Below are 21,017 nucleotides of genomic sequence, written 5' to 3' on the forward strand. Positions count from 1 at the left end.
GTGACCCTGGATGAATCCAAACTAAGTGTCAGTGAGAAGATTATTGCTAAGCAAGTGCCATTTGATAGCACTGCTGATGACCCCTTCCATCATTTTACTTATGATTGAGAGTACACTGATGAGGTGATAATGCTGGGTTGGATTTGTCCTGCTGTGTGTGTACAGGACACACCTGGGCAATTTTCCACGTGGCCAGTGTTGTAATTGTACTGGAACAGCTTGGCTAGGGGTGTGGCAAGTTCTGGAACACAAGTCTTCAATACTGTTGCCGGAATATTGTCAGGGCCTTTGCACTATCCAGTGCCTTCAGCCGTTTCTTGATATCAAGTGGAGTGAATCAAAATTGCTGTAGACTGGCATCTGGGGTATTATGGACCTCAGGAGGAGGCCAAGATGGGTCATCTACTCAGCACTTCTAGATGAAGATTGTTGCAAATGTTTTAGCCTTATCTTTTGCACTCATGAGCTGGGCTCCCCAGTCATTGAGAATGGGGATATTTGTGGAGCCTCATTTTCCAATGAGTTGTTTAACTGTCCACCACCATTCACAACTGGATGTGGCAGGACTGCAAAGTTTAGATCTGATCCATTGGTTGTGGAATCACTTAGCTCTGTCTATTGCTTGCCATTTTCGCTGTTTGGCACACAAGTAGTCCTGTGTTGTAGCTTCACCAGGTTGACGCCTCATTTTTAGGTATGCCTGCTGCTGCTCCTGGCATGCCCCCCTGCATTCTTCATTGAACCAGGCTGGGTTGATCCCCTGTTTTGGTGGTAGTGGTAGAGTGGACAAGATGCTGGGCCATGAGGTTACAGATTGTGGTTAAGTACAATTCTGCTGCTACTGATGACCCACAGCACCCCATGATTTCTTAGTCGAGATCCTAGATCTGTTCGAAATCTATCCCATTTGGCACAGTGATAGTGCCACACAACACAACAGAGGGTACCCTCAATGTGAAGGCAGGACTTCGTCTCCACTATGACTGTGGTGGTCACTCCTACCGATACTGTCATGAAGAGATGTATTGGTGGCAGGCAGGTTGGTGAGGATAAGGTCAAGTATGTTTTTCCTTCTTGTTGGTTACCTCACCCAGTCTAGCAGTTATGTCATTTAGGACTCGGCCAGCTCGGTCAGTAATGGTGCTACTGAGCCACTCTTGGTGATGGACATTGAAATCCCCCATCCAGAGTACATTCTGTGCCCTTGCCACCCTCAGTGCTTCCTCCAAGTGGTGTTCAACGTGGAGGAGTACTGATTCATCAGCTGAGGGAGGGTGGTACGTGGTAATCAGCAGGAGGTTTTCTTGCCCATGTTTCACCTGACTCCATGAGACTTCATGAAGTCTGGAGTCAATGTTGAGGACCCCAGGGTAACTCGCTCCCGACTGTATACAACTGTGACAGCACTTTTGCTGGCTCTGTCCTGCCGGTGGGACAGGACATACCTAGGGAGGGTGATGGTGGTGTTTGGAACATTATCTGTAAGATACGATTTCGTGAGGATGACTATGTCAGGCTGTTACTTGACTAGTCTGTGAGACAGCTCTCCCAATTTTGGCACAAGCCCCCAGATGTTAGTAAGGAGAACTTTACAGGGTCAACTGGGCTGAGCTTGCCATTGTCGGTGCTTAAGTTGATGCCATGTGTTCCATCCAGTTTCATTCTTTATTGACTTTTTAGTGGTTTGACACAACTGAGTGGCTTGCTAGGCCATTTCAAAGGACTGTTAAAAGTCAAGCACATGTAGGCCAGACCAGGTAAGGACGGCAGATTTCCTTCCCTAAAGGGCATTAGTGAACCAGATGGGGTTTTACGAAACTTGACCAGGGTTTCAATTCCAGATTTTTATTGACTGATTTCAAGTTCCACCATCTGCCATGGTGGGATATGAACCCCGTTTCCCAGAGCATTACCCCAGGTCTCTGGATTACCAGGCTGGTGATAATACAGACCCCAAGTTTGCAGAGTATTTCTTAAGTGGTGAGAGATTGGGAGCTATTGATGTCCAAAGGACCTGGGTATCCTTATCCATGAGTCTCTGAAGTTAGTAAGCATGTGCAATAAGCAAGCAGGAAGGCAAATGGTATGTTGGTCTTTATTGCAAGAGGATTTGAGTACAGGAGTAAAGATGTCTTGCTGCAATTGTACAGAGGCTTATGAGAACACTCCTGGAGTATTGTGTACAGTTTGGTCTTCTTATCTAAGGAAGTATGCAGGTATAGCATGTAATTAGGAAAGCTAATAGAACGTTAGTGTTTATTGCAAGGAGAATTGATTACAAAAGTAGGGACGTTGTGCTTCAGTTATACAGGGTACTGGTGAGACCACATCAGGAATACTATGTACAGTATTGATCTCCTTATTTAAGGAAAGATGTAAATACGTTAGCAGTTCAGAGAAGATTTACTAGACTACCAGGAATGGACAGGTTGTCTTATGAGGAAAGGTTGGACCGGTTAGGTTTGAATCTGTTGGAGTTCAGAAGAGTAAGAGGCAATCTGATTGAAACCTTTAAGATCCTGAGGGATCTTGACAGGGTGCATGTGGAGACGATGTTTCCTCTTGTGGGAGAATCTAGAACTAGGGGTCACGATTTAAAAAATAAGGTGTCACTCATTTAAGACAGCGATGAGGGGAATTTTTTTTCTCTCAGGAGGATAGAGCATCTTTGGAACTCTCTTCCTCAAAAGTCAGTGGAAGCAAAGTCTTCAAATATTTTGAGGGCAGAGCTAGGTAGGTTCTTGATAAACGGGGGGGTGAAAGGTTATTGGGGGTAGGCAGGAATGTGGAGGTTACAATCAGATCAGCTACGATCTTATTGAATGGCAGAGCAGACTCTAAGGGCTGAGCAACCTACTCCTGCTCCTAATTCGTATGTTCGTAAATTGGTGAGCCAGCAATCGATGTGGTGTAGGCGTATCCACACTTGTTTCTAATCATGAGACAATCTGGGCGGAATTTTGCCATTAGCGAGCAGGGGGCGGGGCCTGTTTGCCGATGCGTAAAATGACGCATGGTGACGTCAGGTGAAACCCCCGACGTCGTTCCACCCCATTTAAATTTTCAGGAAGGTGGGGGCACAGCAAAATCAGCTGCAGACCCACCGACCTGTCGATGGCCAACTGAAGCCATTGACAGGATCATTTAAACAATTAAAAGGACCAGCCCGTCCAACCTTAAGGTTGGCGGGCAGGCCAGGAGCTCCGGCGGCAACTAGAAAATACATGAAACCTCATCCAGCGGTGGGATGAGGTTTCATGTAGGGATTTCAAAAGTTTAATAAAGTTTTAGTGAAATTTATGAACATGTCCCATCTCAGCACTTAGCCGTGGGGAGATGCGCACGAAAGAGCGCACATGCGTGAAAGAGAACACTCTCGCTTTTGGGAAATCCACCCTCCCCCGCCCAAACAGGAAGCGCTCCGGACGGGCCTTAATTGGCTTGCCCACATAAAATGGTGGCAGGGCCTGTTTCTCTGGTGGGGATTGGCTCCCCAGCTGCCGGAGATTGGGTCGGGCCCACCCACCCGGCAGGCAGAAAATTCTGCCCTCTATGTTTTGTCTTTCGGTATAAATTTTAGCTAGGCCTGGGTTCCAATATTGCTCACTGAGAATTCATTTGTTTATGTATAGATGGAATATACATAAAGGTATCTACGTTAGGGCTCAGTAACCTCTGACCTATGACTATTCAAAGTGCTTAACTTTTGAAAGCAAAATGAGTTCCTTTGGATAACTCTAATTACATGAAAACAAGCATGGCCTTGAACTAAGTATTTTTTATTTGTCAGGATGCGGGCAACGCTGACAGGGCTGTATTTACACCCCGCTCATTAGCGCAGGCCATGAACAGCATCGTCGTGGAAACGCCAATGCCTCCAAGTCACAAATCATCCTAACTTGGACATATACTGTTGTTCCTTATTCGTTGCTGGAATTCCTTATCCAACATTATTGTGAAAGTAGCATCTGACAAGTACTGCGATGGTTCGAGGCAAACTCGACAGGCAAAGAGAACAAATTAAAGAATTAAAATTTAAGGAACAGAAGGATATGCTGATAGGCTTAGATAGAAAAGGTGCAAGAGGAGGCTTATGGAGCAATTGGGCTGTAACAGCAAAGTACCACAAACAAATGGTCAGATATTCTGTCTTAGTCGAGGGATAAACGTTAGAACATAAGAACACAACAAATAGGAGTAGGCCATTCAGCCCTTCAAGCCCACTTTGATCATGGCTGATCTTCTATTTCAACACCATTTTCCTGCACTATCCCTACGTCCCTTGATGTTTTTAACATTTAGAAATCTATCGGTCTCAGCCTAAGTTGGTGGCTGAGGCTGAAGTGCTTAACTCATTTAAAATGGTACCTGGATCTGCACCTGAAGTGCTGTAACCTGCAAGGCTACGAGCCAGGTGCTGGAAAGTGGAATTAAAACGAGCAGCTAGTTTCTTTTTCCTCTTTGTGGCCGGCACAAACACGATGGGCTGAATGGCCTCTTTTTGCACCATTACTTTTCTATGGTTTGAACATACTCAATGACTGAGCCTCCACAGCCCTCTGAGGCAGAGAATTCCAAAGATTCACCACCCACTGAGTAAAGAAATTCCTCCTCATCTCAGTCCTACATGGCCTGCCCCTTATTTTGAGACTGTGTCCCCTGGTTCTATACTATCCAGCCAGAGGGAACATCCTTCCTGCATCTACCCTGTCGAGCCCTGTAAGAATTTTGTATGCTTGAATGAGATCACCTCTCATTGGTCTAAACTCCAGAGAATAAAGGCCCAGTCCCTCCATCCCAGGAATTAGTTCTGGGAACCAGCGTTGCACTCGCTCTATGGCGAGTATATTTCTCCTTAGGTAAGGAAACTAAAACTGCACACTAAACTCCAGGTGTGGTCTCACCAAGAACCTACATAATTGCGGTAAGACATCTTTATTCCGATACTCAAATCTCCTGTAATAAAAGGACAACATTGGACTGTAACCTGAGCTCCAGGGCAGGGTAACTGGGGGGTACCCCAAAGATGTGCTGGAGAACCACCCCACACCCACACCCCCCCACGTGTTCACAGGTAAGGTTTGCACGGCAATTACCCCAGAAGTGCAAACTTCTGATGGGCAACTGTCTTGCACTGGGAACCATCTGAAATGTGATTTAAATCGCAAACTTTGATGGTTCCAAATGTCATACAACAAATAGTTACGCTGAAAAAGTTAGAAGAATTAAAACCACTTACAGCTGCTAGGTAACTATTGTACAGACCCACACGTACTCGCCACCATGGGACTCCCCATTCACCCCCGAACCCCCAGGGAACTTCCACCACTCCCCCCGTACCTAGCACCCTCCCCCCACAGGGTTCCCCCAACCTACCCCCTACTACCACTGCACCCCCCACCTCCCCTCCCCAGAACCCACAGGGCACTCCCTACACCCCCACCATAACGGGACTCCCCAGCACCCCACCCCGAAACTCCCCTCAACCTCGCTTTCCCCACAGACCCAAGCTGACCAGATCTCCCCGTCCCTGCCAACTAGCTGACCCTTCCCCTGACTGGTGGCTGCCCCCCCAACCCCACAAATTTTAACCACTTACTTGACAAACCTACTTTTTCCCTGGCTTGAAAGTGGTTGGAACGTTAAAAATTTACCTGATTTACAGCAGCTGGTGCTGTTTAAAAAAAGGGATTGTGGCCTCGAGTCCAGCTCTGAAGCCCTTGACAGAAGGCCATGGAAAGGTGTTGCCATGCACAGTTATCACCCAGTTGGAAGGTTGAGCGAGAAATGTTTGGGAAGATGTCAAGCCAAGAAAGTAGGAACAGAATCGCAATGTCTCTCATTGGCACTTCACAGAAGTTCAGACCCACCATTTGCATTCTTAACTGCTTGTTGTACCTGCTCGTTAGCTTTAAGTGACTCATGAACAAGGACCCAAGTCCCTTTGAAGTTCTACACTTCCCAGCCTCTCACCATTTAAGAAATACTCTGTATTTCTGTTTTTCCTACCAAAGTGGACAATCTCTCATTTTTCCACATTGTATTTCATCTGCCAAATTTTTGCCCACTCATTCCGCCTCTCCAAATGCCCTTGAAACATCTTTGCATCCTCCTCACAATTTACATTCCCACCTATTTTTGTGTCATCTGCAAATTTGGAAGTATTATATTTAATCCCCATATCCAAATTATTGATTGTAGATTGTGAATAGCTGGGACAAGCATTGATCTTTGCGATACTCCTGCCAACCTTAAAATGACCCATTTATTCCTACTCTCTGTTTTCTATCTGTTCACCAGTTCTCAATCCATACCAGTATATCACCCCCAATCCCATCTGCTCTAATTTTGTTTATTAACCTTTTGTGTGGGACCTTATCAAAAGCTTTCTGAAAATCCATTTTTATCACATCCACCGGTTCCCCCTTACCTATTCTGCTAGTTACATCCCCAAAAAAAACCGGTAGGTTTGCCAAACATGATTTCCCTTTCATAAATCCATATTGACTCTGCCCAACCTTATCATCATTTTCTAAGTGCCCTGTTATCATATTTTTTATTATGGATTCTAGCAGGTTCCCTACAATTGATGTTAGGCTAACAGATCTGTAGTTCCCAGTTTTCTCTCTCACTCCTTTCTTAAGTAGTGGGGTTATATTTGATACCTTCCAATCTGCAGGAACCATTTCACAGTCTGTAGAATTTTGAAAGATGACCACCAATGCATTTGCAATCTCTACAGCCACCTCTTTCGACACTCTGGGGTTAAGTCATCAAGTCCAGGTGATTTAGCTACTTAAAGTCCCATTAATTTCTCTGGTACTTTTTTTAAAAATACTAATATTAATATCTTTCAGTTCCTCATTTACACTAGTCCCTTTCTGGGACGGTTTAATATTTAATATGAAAACAGGCACGAAGTATTTGTTTAGTGTCTCTGCCATTTCCTTACTCCTCATTATAAATCTTCCTGACTCCGCTTGTAATGGACCCACATTCGTTTTTGCTAATCTTTTCCTTTTTACACACCTATAGAAACTTTTACAGTCCATTTTTATGTTTCTTGCTAGGACCAAGACCCCAGATTTTTCTTAGCCAGGACCCCAGATTTCTGATCTCTTCAAATAATGCACGTGGGGCCTTGGTTTAACATCTCTTCTGAAAGACAGCACCTGGAACAGTGCAGAACTCCACCAGAACTGCAGTCTCAGTCTATATTATATTCTCAACTATCAGGAGTGGGGCTAGGAACCCATCATCTTCTGATCCAGAGCAAGGAGTATCATTGAGCCAAGGCCAACAGTAAGTTAAACTTATTGAATTGATATAGGCCAGGAATTATTGGAAACCCAACCTAAAAACAATAGGATTGCAACTAACAATTGCAAAGCTCAGATCACAGCACAACCTTACCTGGATATCTACGAGGATGGCTATTGCTGTACGGTGGAAATTTTGATACTTCAATACAAATGGTGAGGTACAGAATGACCATCTACAAATCTAACTCTCTCAAAAGAGTCATAAATACTTACAGCGCGGTAATTCTGGATATACTCTACCTGATAGTTTTCCACATGTCAAAGCCATCCAGTGGTTTGGTGCCATTAGTGGATCCTTTGGCCAAAGACACTAAAGTAGGGAGCCAGTCAGAGATGTGAATGAGTTCTCGATTAACTCTGCCTTGCTGCTTTAGCAGGGGGCTAGTGACAAAACCCACTCCGCGGACACCTCCTTCCCACAATGTCCACTTCCTCCCTCGCAAGGGCCAGTTATTGCCACCCCCCAAGGTCTGTCCTCCATTGTCTGAAAAGGGAACAGAAAGAAAAGAAAACATTGAAGTACTGGAGATGTCCTGGTGCAAATTAAGCCATTCCCTTTGTCAGAAACAACCCATTATGCAAAACTACAATAGCACAGAATTAAATAATAAAATATACAAGAAAGAAAAAGACTTAAGTGTTTATTCAGCATTCAAAGTTACTTAATTCAAATGTTGTTGATTCAAAATTTTGCTGCACTAAATCTCCACTCTATTGATATTTACATTGTTGCATTCAAATTATTGGATAATTCAAAAATTTTAACACATATAATGTGTCTTTGAATTAACATTGAAAGTCTGCCTATAATGCCTTTCACATCCTTGGCACATGCCAAAACACTGCATCCTGCTTCTGAAGTGTTGTCACTGTAGGCAAGTGCAATATCCAATTGACTTCCAGTCAGATCCCACAAAAAACAAATGAAAGGATTTATCAAGTAATCTGTTTCCTGGTGTGTTGGCTAAGAGAAGAATGTTATCCACTGTAATCGGAGAACTTCGTGCTCCTCTTAAGCATCTTTAATGTCCACCAAATAAGGTAGCAGTTTAACAACATATCTGAACGCTGACCATTGTCTCTCTGCACCCTTCCACTGCCTCTGTTGTCAGGCTGCTTGTTCGACATTCAGTCCTGGCTAAGTCACAATCCCTCTATTTCAACATTGGGATTCCAAAACCATTGCAATTTGCCTCTGCCACAAACTCCGTTCCCTCATCACAAATTCCATTTCCCTCACTAGCTGCTGTGTCATGTTAATCCAGACTCTAGCTTTTACCCGGATTTGATGCTGAGCTGAGCTCCTGACTCCAAATCCACTCCATCACAAAAACCATCTCTGCAATATCACGTTTCTCTGCCCCTGCCTCAGTTTACCTGCTGAAGAAACACCTCATCCATGATTTTGTTACCTCCAGACTCAACTATTCCAATGCTCATCTGGCTGGCCTCTGATTTTCCACCTCTTCATAAACTTAAGCTTATCCAATACTCTGCTGCTCAAATTCTAACCCTCAGTAAGTCCCTTTGGCCCATCGCCCCATGCTTGCTGACCTACAATGAATGGCTTCCCATCAACCTAAACCTCAATTTTAAAATTCCTATCCTCATGTTCAAATCCTTCCATGGCCTCACCTGTCCTTATTTCTGTAACCTGCTTCAGTCCTATAACCCATCAACATTGTTTCAACTTAGGACCCCAGTTCATCTCCCAATCCATTCACCCCACCGTTGGCAACTGTACCTTCAGGCATCTGGGCCTTAAACATTGGAATGCCCTTCTTAAACTTCTGTGTATCTCATACTTTCCCCCCCCCACCCGCTTTAACACCCTCCTTAAAATGTAACTCTTTAACTTAATGTTTAGTCAGGATGGATTGCAAACCCCTATTTTCCCACCTGTGGCCCAATTCTCATCCATGTGCTTTCCCAACCAGCAGCCAAAGAGGCATGTGCCTCTTCTGCCTTCAAATGCTGTATACATTCCTATAGCCGTCAGTGGATACCGGTCAGGGGAGTGTGCCTCAGTTGCTCTTTCCCTCTTTGGTACCTGGGGACAAAGCCTGCTTGGAATACACCTACTGTTGTCAGGGTCGAGTTTAGCTGACTCAGGAAAGAACAGCAATCAAGCTTGGAATCCCCAGCCGCCCCTAGCTAAATACCACACCTACCCAATGAACAAGAGAGCTTGTTTTTTTTCACTTTTTTTTGTATGGATCTATAGATTTCCTGTGCTGTGCCCTTTCACTAGCCTGGAACCCTCCTGTTACAGGAAGTGTGAGCAAGCATATTAATTATATGTTACTGTCAAAGCATTGAGGATTGTATCTCATGAGTGAAGCATCTTTGCAACAGATTACTTGCTGGTTTTTTTACTTGCTGATCACAGTACACGTGGGTGAAAGTGAGGTAGGACTTTAATATGGTTCTTTCACTTATCAAGCTGCAGGGAGTATAATTATGGTCAGGTATGCCAAATGCATTAATATATGACTAGAGTTCATTCCTGTCTTGCAAAAGGTATTTAACAGTTTAATATTTATTGAGTGCAGGGCTTTGGTGTTATTTCGTCCAAAGTGACAGTCTCACATAGCTTACTGGAGAAGTGAATGTTCTGCACCCGCAGATTGATCAAAATATTGGGAAAGGATGAATGGGTCTAGTCATTCCATTTAATTCAAACGCTATGATTAAAATGATCCATTTGGGATGTCAAAGGATCTTGTTTTCATTGGCAGCTGGGTCAAACAATTATGCAGGTTTAATGTCCTTTATTCCAGAATTTCTTCTTAAGAATTTTTGCTACATCTATCCTTATTCACCACTGCCTTCTCAAGGGCAGCTAGGGATGAGCAATAAATGCTAGCTCAGCCAGCGAAGCCCACATCCCGTGAATGAATAAAAAAATATTGCAGGCAGAGGGGGTCCGGAGTCAGTGGAGATAGAGGACTAACTAGTCAGGGACTCCATGGTAGCATTTTGTTTTGCAAGAGTGAGAGCATGATTTAAGAGTCATTTTGTTTCGTGGGTTCGCACAGGAGCAGCATCTTTGCTGTTTTTGACAGAGAGAATTACAAAGATTTTAATTACTACAAATATACTCTTTATACTGAATACTGTTCTTTTGCCCATGTCAACAAGTTTGTTTACCTTTTGAGCCTCAGTTTGATAAAATGCACATTCTGCTGCTTACCAAAAGATGAAAAAGATCTGGCAGTGTCACAGCACATTCCATTTTAAGGGTTCTCAGACACTCAAGTGTCACTGTACTTATCCAGGTATTGGACAGATAAAGGCACACTGGCTCAGTGATGATGAGGTCTCCTGATGCTCGACCCAAGGAAAATATCTAGCATAAAAATCTTTAAAAACTGCAGTTTCCCCCATTCTTTGCCCCCGCCCACCCTGGTGTCAGGAGATGTTGTTCTTCGGTGAAATGAAGGCTGACAGATTAAAGCATCAGATGATCAGGAGAAAAGGTTCTTTCAGGTCAATACAGGCTGAGTTATTCACAGTCCAATTTGTCACGAGATTCCAGTTAGAAGCACTTCTGGGCACATGGATTCTTGCATTTGTCATCTTTTTACTGAAAGTGGTTTCACCATATGCTGAAATATCCAGACAAAACTTACTAAAAGTCAATAATAGTGATTGCAATACTGCCAACATACAGTGTTATAAAAAGAAAAGATACCAATTATATAGCTGGAGAAAGGATATTTTCAGGTTGTAATAAATAACTGAAAGATAACAAATTATCCTATGCTTGTGTTACACTTAGAACAACAACTTGCATTTATGTGGCATCTTTAACGTAGTAAAATGTTTCAAGGTGCTTCATGGGAGTGTTATCAAACAAAGTTTAACACCGAACTACTTAAGGTATTAAAGATTGTGACCAAAAATTTAGTCAAAGAGGTAGATTTTAAAGGACTGTCTTAAAGGAGAGGGAGGAGGAGGAGAGGTTTAGGGAGGAAATTCTCGAGTTTTGGGCCTAAGTTGCTGGAGGCACGGTCACCGATAGCAGAGTGGTTAAAATTGGGGATGTGGGAATGGCAGGGATGAGATGAGAAAAACAGTCAAGTCTAGAGCTAACAAAAGCACAGTAAAGCATTTTGATTGTCGAAAAAAAAGGAAACGCTCTGCATCATGTTTTCATAGCAGTGGAAAAATAATGTTATAATTGAAGCAATATGAGGGAGTACAGCAAGCCTGGCTACATTGGATTCTTGTTGAAGAAAGAGTAAAGATATTACTGTCCTCTCACCACACAATGTCTTTACACACAGCCAACAGTAGCAGACAGTGTTGCGCAAAGAGCTTGTATGAGAACAGTACAGCTTTTGTGGAAGCAGCTTTACAATCTACAATTACATATAAACATGGAGAAACTCCCAGGCCCATGTTTTACCATGACTTGCCAGTTAGTAAAATGCAGCGTAAAGGAGCTATGATTGTTGAGCCTTGAAGCATAGCAGTGGGCCAGTAACCATAAAATTATTAAGGTGCTGGCCAAAAATAAATCATGTATACACTGTACAACCCCTGTAAAAGAGCTTTTTGTAAAAATAGTAATTGTGATCTGAACAGATATCCATAGTTTAGTAATGGGGAACACAGCAGAGGACCACTTTATGCCACCAGATGTCACAAATTCACTCAGTAAATACTTTTCTGTAGAACATTTTCATAGTATGCTCAGGACATCTAGTGACAGTCAATACATACTGCACCAGGAGTATTTCATCAAAATCACTGAAGGTCAATTTTTGTTCTAATGTTAGAGCACTAACTTATATTTATATAGCACCTTTAACATATTAAAGTGTCCCAAAGCACTTCATAGGTGCATTATAAAACAAAATGTGACACTGGCACATAAGGAAATATTGGATGAGATCAGCAAGCAAGGTAGGCTTTAAGGAACGCCTTAAAGGAGGAAATATTTTCCTCCATTTCCAAAGTGCTGATGACTAAACGTTAAGATGGAATATTTTGTGATCAATTAGACCATGCAATATGTCCAATTTTTAGTTTAGCTGCACATGCATCTATTTTGCAAACACTTTTAGCTTAATGCTCGATTTCTGTGCTGATTTACAGGGAAGGATGAATCACCCAGAAGTACATTAGGTACATTGTTTGAACTAATTTTCCAGGACAAGGTTCAAAGCAAGCATGTGAATGACATGAAAAAAAATGATTTTGATTCCTTTTTGCAGGCTTGAAGCACTTCTTATTGGTTCAACAGCACACGTCTAGACAGTCCTTCACAATTCAGGTGCACAAATCACTACAACACTTTTTTTCGCTGTCTAGAAACACAGTCTCATCAGCATTCATGCTTCAAGTCTGTTATTAATCATCAACAAATTCTTCCATAATGATTAACACAAGTGAGAGATCAATTTTTAAATTAAAATCATTGCCTGGACAAAAGTTTCAAGGTACAAGATCACTTTACAATGCAGTATAATCAGGGCCTTTAATATGGCCATGGGGATTTTTCTGCACTGAATGCTGAAAACCTGTCGGTTTTATTGCCATGATATTTCATATCAACACTTTACACCTCGAGCACACCAGTGATCAGGTCAAGCATGGCAGTTGTAACGTACCGGGTCGGAACAAAACAGAAACAATAAATTAGAGGCAGTTTATCGACAGCAAATGGCACTCAAGCTGCTGAGAGTCATGATCTGGGAATGACAACTGCTCGTTTTAGCTTAAAAAATTTAATTTGTCACAAAGTTATCATATTTTTCATAATATTATTGTAGGCTTATGGGTGGGAGTGTGGATGGTTCTGTGTGACTGATTTAATTAGACAAGAGACACTTCGACTACAAGACTGAAATTATCAAAAGTTAGGTGCAAAGCAGACTTTTGAAATGGAGATGGATAAAACTAGGATGAGGGTTCCACAGATTAAGCATGAATGAAATTTGCATTTTTTTTTAGATAAGTGAAGGGATTGATTGATTTTCAAAGGGATGGTATAATATTTACAACCAACAAGAGGAGTGAGGCAAAACAATACATTTAATTTTCCCAGAAGGAAAAGGCCATATTGACAACATGAAAGATTTTTAAAACAAAAACAGAATTACCTGGAAAAACTCAGCAGGTCTGGCAGCATCGGCGGAGAAGAAAAGAGTTGACGTTTCGAGTCCTCATGACCCTTCGACAGAACTAGGTGAATCCCAGGAAGGGTTGAAATATAAGCTGGTTTAAGGTGGTGGGGGGGTGGGGGGTGGTGTGGTTGTAGGCAAAAGCAGGTGATAGAAGCAGATCATCAAAAGATGTCACAGACGGCAGAACAAAAGAACACATAGGTGTCGAAGTTGGTGATATTATCTAAACGAATGTGCTAATTAAGAATGGATGGTAGGGCACTCAAGGTATAGCTCTAGTGGGGGTGGGGGGAGCATAAAAGATTTAAAAATATTTAAAAATAATGGAAATAGGAGGGAAAAAGAAAAATCTATATAATTTATTGGAAAAAAAAAAGGAAGGGGGAAGAAACAGAAGGGGGGTGGGGATGGAGGAGGGAGGTCAAGACCTAAAGTTGTTGAATTCAATATTCAGTCCGGAAGGCTCCCTCCTCCATCCCCACCCCCCTTCTGTTTCTTCCCCCTTCCTTTTGTTTTTTTCCAATAAATTATATAGATTTTTCTTTTTCCCTCCTATTTCCATTATTTTTAAATATTTTTAAATCTTTTATGCTCCCCCCACCCCCACTAGAGCTATACCTTGAGTGCCCTACCATCCATTCTTAATTAGCACATTCGTTTAGATAATATCACCAACTTCGACACCTATGTGTTTTGTTCTGCCATCTGTGACATCTTTTGATGATCTGCTTCTTTCACTGCTTTTACCTACAACCACACCACCCCCTCCACTTCTCTCCCCCCACCCACCCACCACCTTAAACCAGCTTATATTTCAACCCTTCCTGGGATTCACCTAGTTCTGTCGAAGGGTCATGAGGACTCGAAACGTCAACTCTTTTCTTCTCCGCCGATGCTGCCAGACCTGCTGAGTTTTTCCAGGTAATTCTGCTTTTGTTTTGGATTTCCAGCATCAGCAGTTTTTTGTTTTTATTTATGAAAGATTTTTATATGGGAAAAGTAAATTTCCAAAGACATGTATAACAATTGGATTTTACACATTAAAAGGGAGAGAAACATGTATAAAAGAAGAATGGAAGATTATGTGGGGGTGTGGCCACGTAAAATCTTGGAAGGTATACTGGGTGAGACAGCCTTGAAATAAAAAGCCTCTTACCACTCTGAAGCAGATGTGGTGCTGCTCCAGTAACTAAAGTTGCATTAAAAAGCCTTTGGAATTCCACTGTCTAGTGTGGGTGCTGTGATAACCTTGCTGAATTGCCTATTTAATCTAAAATCTATTTTGGACTATTGCCATAAAGGGGGTGTGTGGTTGGGAGTCAGGTTAATTAGGAATTTGTTATATTAAGTAACTATAATCATGTGTATGTGTTTAAACTCTTTTTTGTTAATAAATGTTTAAATTTAATTTTTTAAAAATCCCTAAAGTTGTTAGTGGACTCATTATTTCTGAGTTCAGTGCACAACTCTTCGTAATAAATAAATACAAATTGCAAAACCGTTGCGATAGCATGGCCAAGTTTTCCTTGTGGATTTGGTCTGTTTGGCACATACCACCTGCCACAATATAACTATTATAATGACTTCTTGTGTCTCAGTGAGAAAATGAAATTTGTGGTGTACAATTAGTCCATAGGAAAGAGGAAAATCATTGATTTGACCAAAGGCTATGCCTATTTAGTTGTAGGGATTCTATAATTGACCTCACTTAAAAAGGATTGAAAAAAATAGCCAGGCTCTTGCTCCTAATTATTCATCAACCCTTTGCTGTGTGCATGTCTGTTACAAATTTCAGGCCCATGATAAATATTCTCTTGGGTTCAGCATAACCAATCACTCCCATAAGCCTCCCCATAATCAGGGATCCACTTTTATAGCTCTAGTTATGTGGTAACAGGACCCAAGGATTGTTATATGAAGGCTCCATTTACGTATTGGATTCTTCGCATGTCACTCATATGTGCATTATCCTATCTTTTGGAAGACAAATTGATGAGCATTCTAATGAGAGGTGAGTGTTGTAAGATAAGGCAGTTAATTGGTGGATATAAAATCATTAAAATGGTTACAGCTCAGAAGGAGGCCATTTGGCCTGTTGTGTCCATACTGGCTCCCTGCAAGAGCAACTCATCTAGTGCCACTCCCTAGCAACACTGCAATTCTCCAATTGCTCAATTCTCTTTTGAAAACCAGGATTCAATCTGCCTCCACCATTCTCTCAGGCAGTGATTTCCACATTCTAACTACTTGCTGCGTAAAAATGCTTTTCCTCATGTCACCATTGCTTCTTTTGTCAATCACCTCTGATCAATGCCTTCTGGTTCTTGATCTTTCCGCCAACAGGAACAGTTTCTCCCTGTCCAGGTCCCATATGATTTAGAACACCTCTATCAAATCACTCCTTAAATCTTCTCTTCCCCAAGGAGAACAGCCCAGCTTCTCCAATTTATATACTTGAAGTTCTTAATCCCAGGAACCATTCTTGTGAATCTTTTCTGCATTCTCTCTAATGTCTTCACATCCTTCCTAAAGTGTGGTTCTCAGAACTGGACACAATATTCAATTGAGACCAAGCAGGTGTTCATACAGGTTTATTTTAATTTCCTTGCTTTTGTACTCTATACCTCTACTTATAAAGTCCAGGAACCCATATATGTTTTATTAACTGCTTTCTCAAACCTGCCCTGTCACCTTCAATGATTTATGCACATATACACCCAGGTCCCTCTGCTCCTGCATCCCATTTAGAATTGTACCATTTATATTGCCTCTCCTCAGTATTTCTACCAAAATGAAACACTTCACATTTCTCCGCATTAAATTTCATCTTATACTTGTCCACCACTTTCACCAAAACATTCATACCCTTTTGAAGTCAGTATCTGTCCTCCTCACAGTTCACAATGTTTCCAAGTTTTATGAATGACTGTAAAGTTGTTAATGGACTCGTTACTTCTGAATTCAGTGCACAGCTCTTCGTAATAAATACAAATTGCAAAACCATTGTGCACTGAATTCAGAAGTAACGAGTCCACTAACAAAACCATTTTCACAGCAAGATTTATCTATTCCTTATTAGCCAGCACAGGCTCAACAGACCAAATTACCTCCTTTAGAGCTCATAGGCACGATGATTCTAGGAAAATAAAATTGTGCAAACTTTACCGTTGATGCAGGCACACCTCAGTCGGTATTACTGATTGACTAGTCAAGAAAAAAAAGAGGGAATTTGCTCTCACTCTAACTAACAGACATAAACCTCCTGCAGTGTGGCCTTGTGATTCCAGCCTCATGCTATGAGGTTGAGATTTAGTGCAAATCTGGAACAATTCCGTGTGTGGTAGCGGGTGGGAAAAAAGAACATCTTACCCGCTGGCCTCATTGGCAGCTTTTCATGCTGTATGATCCCAATTGCCACTTCATTGATCATGCATTCCCAGGAAACACGCAGTTTCGATGCCGGGCGGGCTCGCATTGCCTGCCACGCCATCACCACGCCGCTTCCTCACGCTGGGAGCCATATTTGAAGTGCAGCCATGCACACACCTCTTAGTGCTTCCAATCCAGGGCTGTTGCACAAAGACATGGCCCTGAAAGGCAAGACGACTGCAGCCACCTGATTCAGTGGCACATCCCTGGGACACCTTCTGGACATTGTTGGAGTCTGCCGTGATGTTCTATACCCCCGCTCTGACCACAGGAACAGTCTCGCCACTGTAGCTGGTAGAGGTTGTCAGTGCCAACGCTACGGAAAAGAGGTTGGCAATCCAATGCAGAAAGATGAATGATCTGATCCATGCTGCCAGGGGCAAGGCAACCATCTTATCACTCTAAACTCACACTCACAGGCATCTCACTCACTGCCAAGTTCAGCTCCTCTGGAGGCTGTCTCCTCAGCTCTCACCACCTTGGGGCCACTTGCACAGATCAACATGCGCCCCCAAACACACACCCTGGGATACCCCGCTTCCCCAGTACAGCCCTCATCCTGCAGCCTCTTCCCTTGCCTGAGGCTGCTTCTCCCCCTTCCCCAAGCAAGCCCTAGCACTGCAGCTGTTGAAAACCCACAAACCGCCCCCACCTTACAGCTGCTCTGGTAGGTAGAGATCTGCCCAGGAGCCCCCCCTAAACGTGATGTGGTGCTGCCAGTGAAGCCTGGCACTGATGACTGCTAGTGCTGCTCGAAGTAAGGTAGGCAAACAAACCTTGAAGTCCTGAGTGAAGTGCAGCCCACCAGATGCACATTGCTTATGTGCTGTTGTGAAACAGGTTGACCTGGGTTTATAATGACATGGAGATGTATCACAATGAAGTTCCCAAAGTCCAGCAGCAGGAATACAGCCCACCATCAACAGGCAGAGTGGACGGTTGCAAAGGTGTTTCACAACAGCGTGAAACTGATTTTTGGCTTTCCCACCATATATCCCCTTACGCCCGCCATGGGCACAGAAAATTCCACCCTTAATGTCTGCTAAGTCAAAAACATTTAATGCCAGATTCAAAAATAAGGTACAACAACAAACTGATCTATTCCCCTTAGCGGAGGTGTCAATAACCAGGGGGCATAGATTTAAGGTGAGGGGCAGGAGGTTTAGAGGGGATTTGAGGAAATGTTTTCATCCAGAGGGTGGTTGGAATCTGGAACACATTGCCTGAGGGGGTGGTAGAGACAGGAACCCTCAACATTTAAGAAGCATTTAGGTGAGCACTTGAAACGCCATAGCATACAGGGCCAGGGGCCAAGTGCTGGAAAATGCGATTAGAATAGGTAGGTGCTTGATGGCTGGCATGGACACAATGGGCCGAAGGGCCTGTTTTTGTGCTGTATAACTATGACTGTATTGGCAACAACACAAGCATTGTGCATCAAATCAATACATAGGCAATTGCAGCACAGATGATCCTGAACATTTCACCAATGACATTAGGGATTGGATAAGTGTTTGCTTATACAATTTGGTATGAAGATTAAGGCGGCCAGATACATCTTGAAAAATTTATCAAAATGGCATAGAGGAGCAGAGGAATCTGGGAGTAGACACATAAATAACAAGTGAAGAGGGCACAGTAGACCTCCATAACGCTGTGTTAACTCAATATTATAACTCAACGTTATTATAATGACACAGCTCTCCCTCTGCCTGTAACTATAAAGCTGAAAAAAATCTTAAGAACTTCCATCTCCCTGAAGAGGCTTTACGCCAATCCACATCCAACATCCTGCTCTGAAAACACTGCTCATATTTTGACAGCTGTAACAAACTGGGCACCACTTCAGCTGAGACAACCAGCAACATTCTAAAACAAGCAACAACATTCTAAATAAAACCACCCACAACATTGTTAATAAGAGTCAATTCACCCAAAATTCCCAATGTTAGCAGACCCTTTTTAAAAAAAATTCCAGAAGCCAGACCTGTATCTTCACCTAAAACTAATCAGTTCTTCCTTGGGTCATCCCCTGTGTACCAAGTTTTGTCAAAATCCTTCCATTAGTTTTTGAAATATATTGTTTACAGACACACACAAGCCAATGAACAGGGGCAAAAACATTATCTTTGCCCACCTTCTGCAGCAGGGGTGAAAATAGTGTTGCAGGTTTAAAAAAGCCCTAAAAAGGAGTGGTGGAGGGGGGAAATAGCACTGGAATTCATTTCTACAGGCATAGAATGGAGCAGCAGAGAAGTTATGTTAAATCCGTATAGAGAACCTTGTACAGAAAACCTTAGCAAGACCACACAAGAAGTACTGTGAAAAGTTGTGCTCTCCACATTGTGGAAAGGATATAGAAGCACTGGAGAAGTTGCAGAAAGTTTACTGGGACGATACCAGGAATGAAGGGTTTTACCCATCAAAAATTTTAAACTGGTTGAGGCTCATTTCTCCAAAAGGAAAAGACTGAGGGGTAGCCTGATAGAATTCTTTACAAGAAAAGTTTCGATAAGGTAGACAGAGAGCAGATGTTTTCATTAGTGGAGGACAAAGCAAGGGGCCTTAAACACCAGATAGTCATTAATAATTCCAATAGGGAATTCAAGAAAATCTTCTTTACCCAGAGAGTGGGTGAAATGTGGAGGTGAGGCGACTAGTATAAATACATTTAAGGGGAAGTTAGGTAAACGTACAGGAGAATTGATTAGAATATGTTAATGGAGCTAAATGAAGAAGAGGAAGAGAGGTTGATTGAGGGAGTTCCAGAGCTTAGGGCCCAAGCAGCTGAAGCTGCCATTACTACCAATGGTGCAGCAATCAAAAATCGGGGATAAGCAAGAAGCCAGAATTGGTTAAGCAAATTTACCTCAAAGGACTATAGGAGATTACAGAGAAAGGGAGGGGCAAAATCTTGGAGGGATCTGAAAACGTGGATCAGAATTTTCAAGTCAAGGCATTGTTTAACTGGGTGCCAATGTAGGTCAGTGAGCACAAGGGTGAGTGGTGAACTGGAATTGGTGCGAATGAGGAGATAGACAGCATGTCAAGTTCAAAGGTAAAAAAGGCATGAATGATGGTTTCAGCAGCAGATGAGCTAAGACCAGGCTGAATCAGGCACAGTTACGAATTTGGCACAGGTATGTTGTCAGAAGCTCATCAACTATGAGAGCAAGGTTGAGAACAGTCTGGTTCAGCCTCAGCTGCCAGAGAGAGCAATGCTGTCGGTGATTAGGGAACCACGTTTGCCAAGGAGACAGCAGACAATGGCTTTGTTCTTCCAAATATTTCGTTAGAGGAAATTTCTGCTCATCCTGCACTAGACAAACAATTAAATAGTTTTGAGACAGTGGAAGAGTCGAAAGAAGTGGTGATGAAGTAGAGCTGCGATGGTCAGCATGCATTTGGAAACTGATCCTGTGTTTTTTGCAAAGTATGTGAAATGGAACACAAAATGTAAAAACAAACTATTGCTTCTAAGCAGATTAAATTGAACACATAAGCATGAAGTGGTTCATTTTAGTAGGAAGAATGAAGAGAAGCAATATAAAACTAAATGGCACAATTTAAAGGGGGTGCAGGAAAAGAGAGACCTTGGGGTCCATATGGATTTAATCTTCTCAAGGTGGCAGAACTAATTGAAAAGACTGTTAAAGAAGGATATAGGATCCTTGGCTTTATTAATAGAGGAAGAGTGTACAAAAGCAAGGAAGTTATGCTAAACTTTTATAAGAAATTGGTTAGGTCTCAGCTTGAGCATTTTTTTCATTTTTGGGCACCACATTTTAGGAAAGATGTCAAGGCCTTGGAGGAGATGCAGAAGAGATTTACTACAACTGCTGCTAGGGATGAGAGACTTCAGTTATGTGAGGGAGACTGGATTTGAGAGCAATGTTCAAAATTATGGAAAGTTTTGAAAAAGTAAAGAAACTGCTTCCAGTGGCAGAAGGGCCAGTAATCAGTGGCAGTTTTTAATGGCAGTGATGACAGTCCCACCCACCAGCTGGAGAGCCAGCAAGAGCCCCGTGTCACCTGTTTTATGGAAGGCCCACTGAATTAAGTGCTACTCAAGCACTTAGCTGGACAGTGGTGGGCTGCCCCCAGGATCAAGAACCCCGGAGGCAGAAGTCTC

The 21,017-nt window shown here is 42.6% G+C and overlaps 1 protein-coding gene across 1 annotated transcript in view; it reads right to left on the bottom strand.

Moving 5' to 3' along the window:
- arsb (arylsulfatase B) overlaps positions 1-21,017 on the bottom strand; it is a 125,528-nt gene that overhangs the window by 47,470 nt on the left and 57,041 nt on the right. The window contains exon 5 of the mRNA XM_041185479.1: positions 7,563-7,806. Within this exon, the coding sequence (XP_041041413.1) occupies positions 7,563-7,806 (244 nt within the window). The remainder of the gene's footprint in view (positions 1-7,562; positions 7,807-21,017) is intronic.

The sequence above is a fragment of the Carcharodon carcharias genome, chromosome 4 (genome assembly GCF_017639515.1).
Source record: "Carcharodon carcharias isolate sCarCar2 chromosome 4, sCarCar2.pri, whole genome shotgun sequence".
In the NCBI taxonomy this organism is placed as follows: domain Eukaryota; kingdom Metazoa; phylum Chordata; class Chondrichthyes; order Lamniformes; family Lamnidae; genus Carcharodon; species Carcharodon carcharias.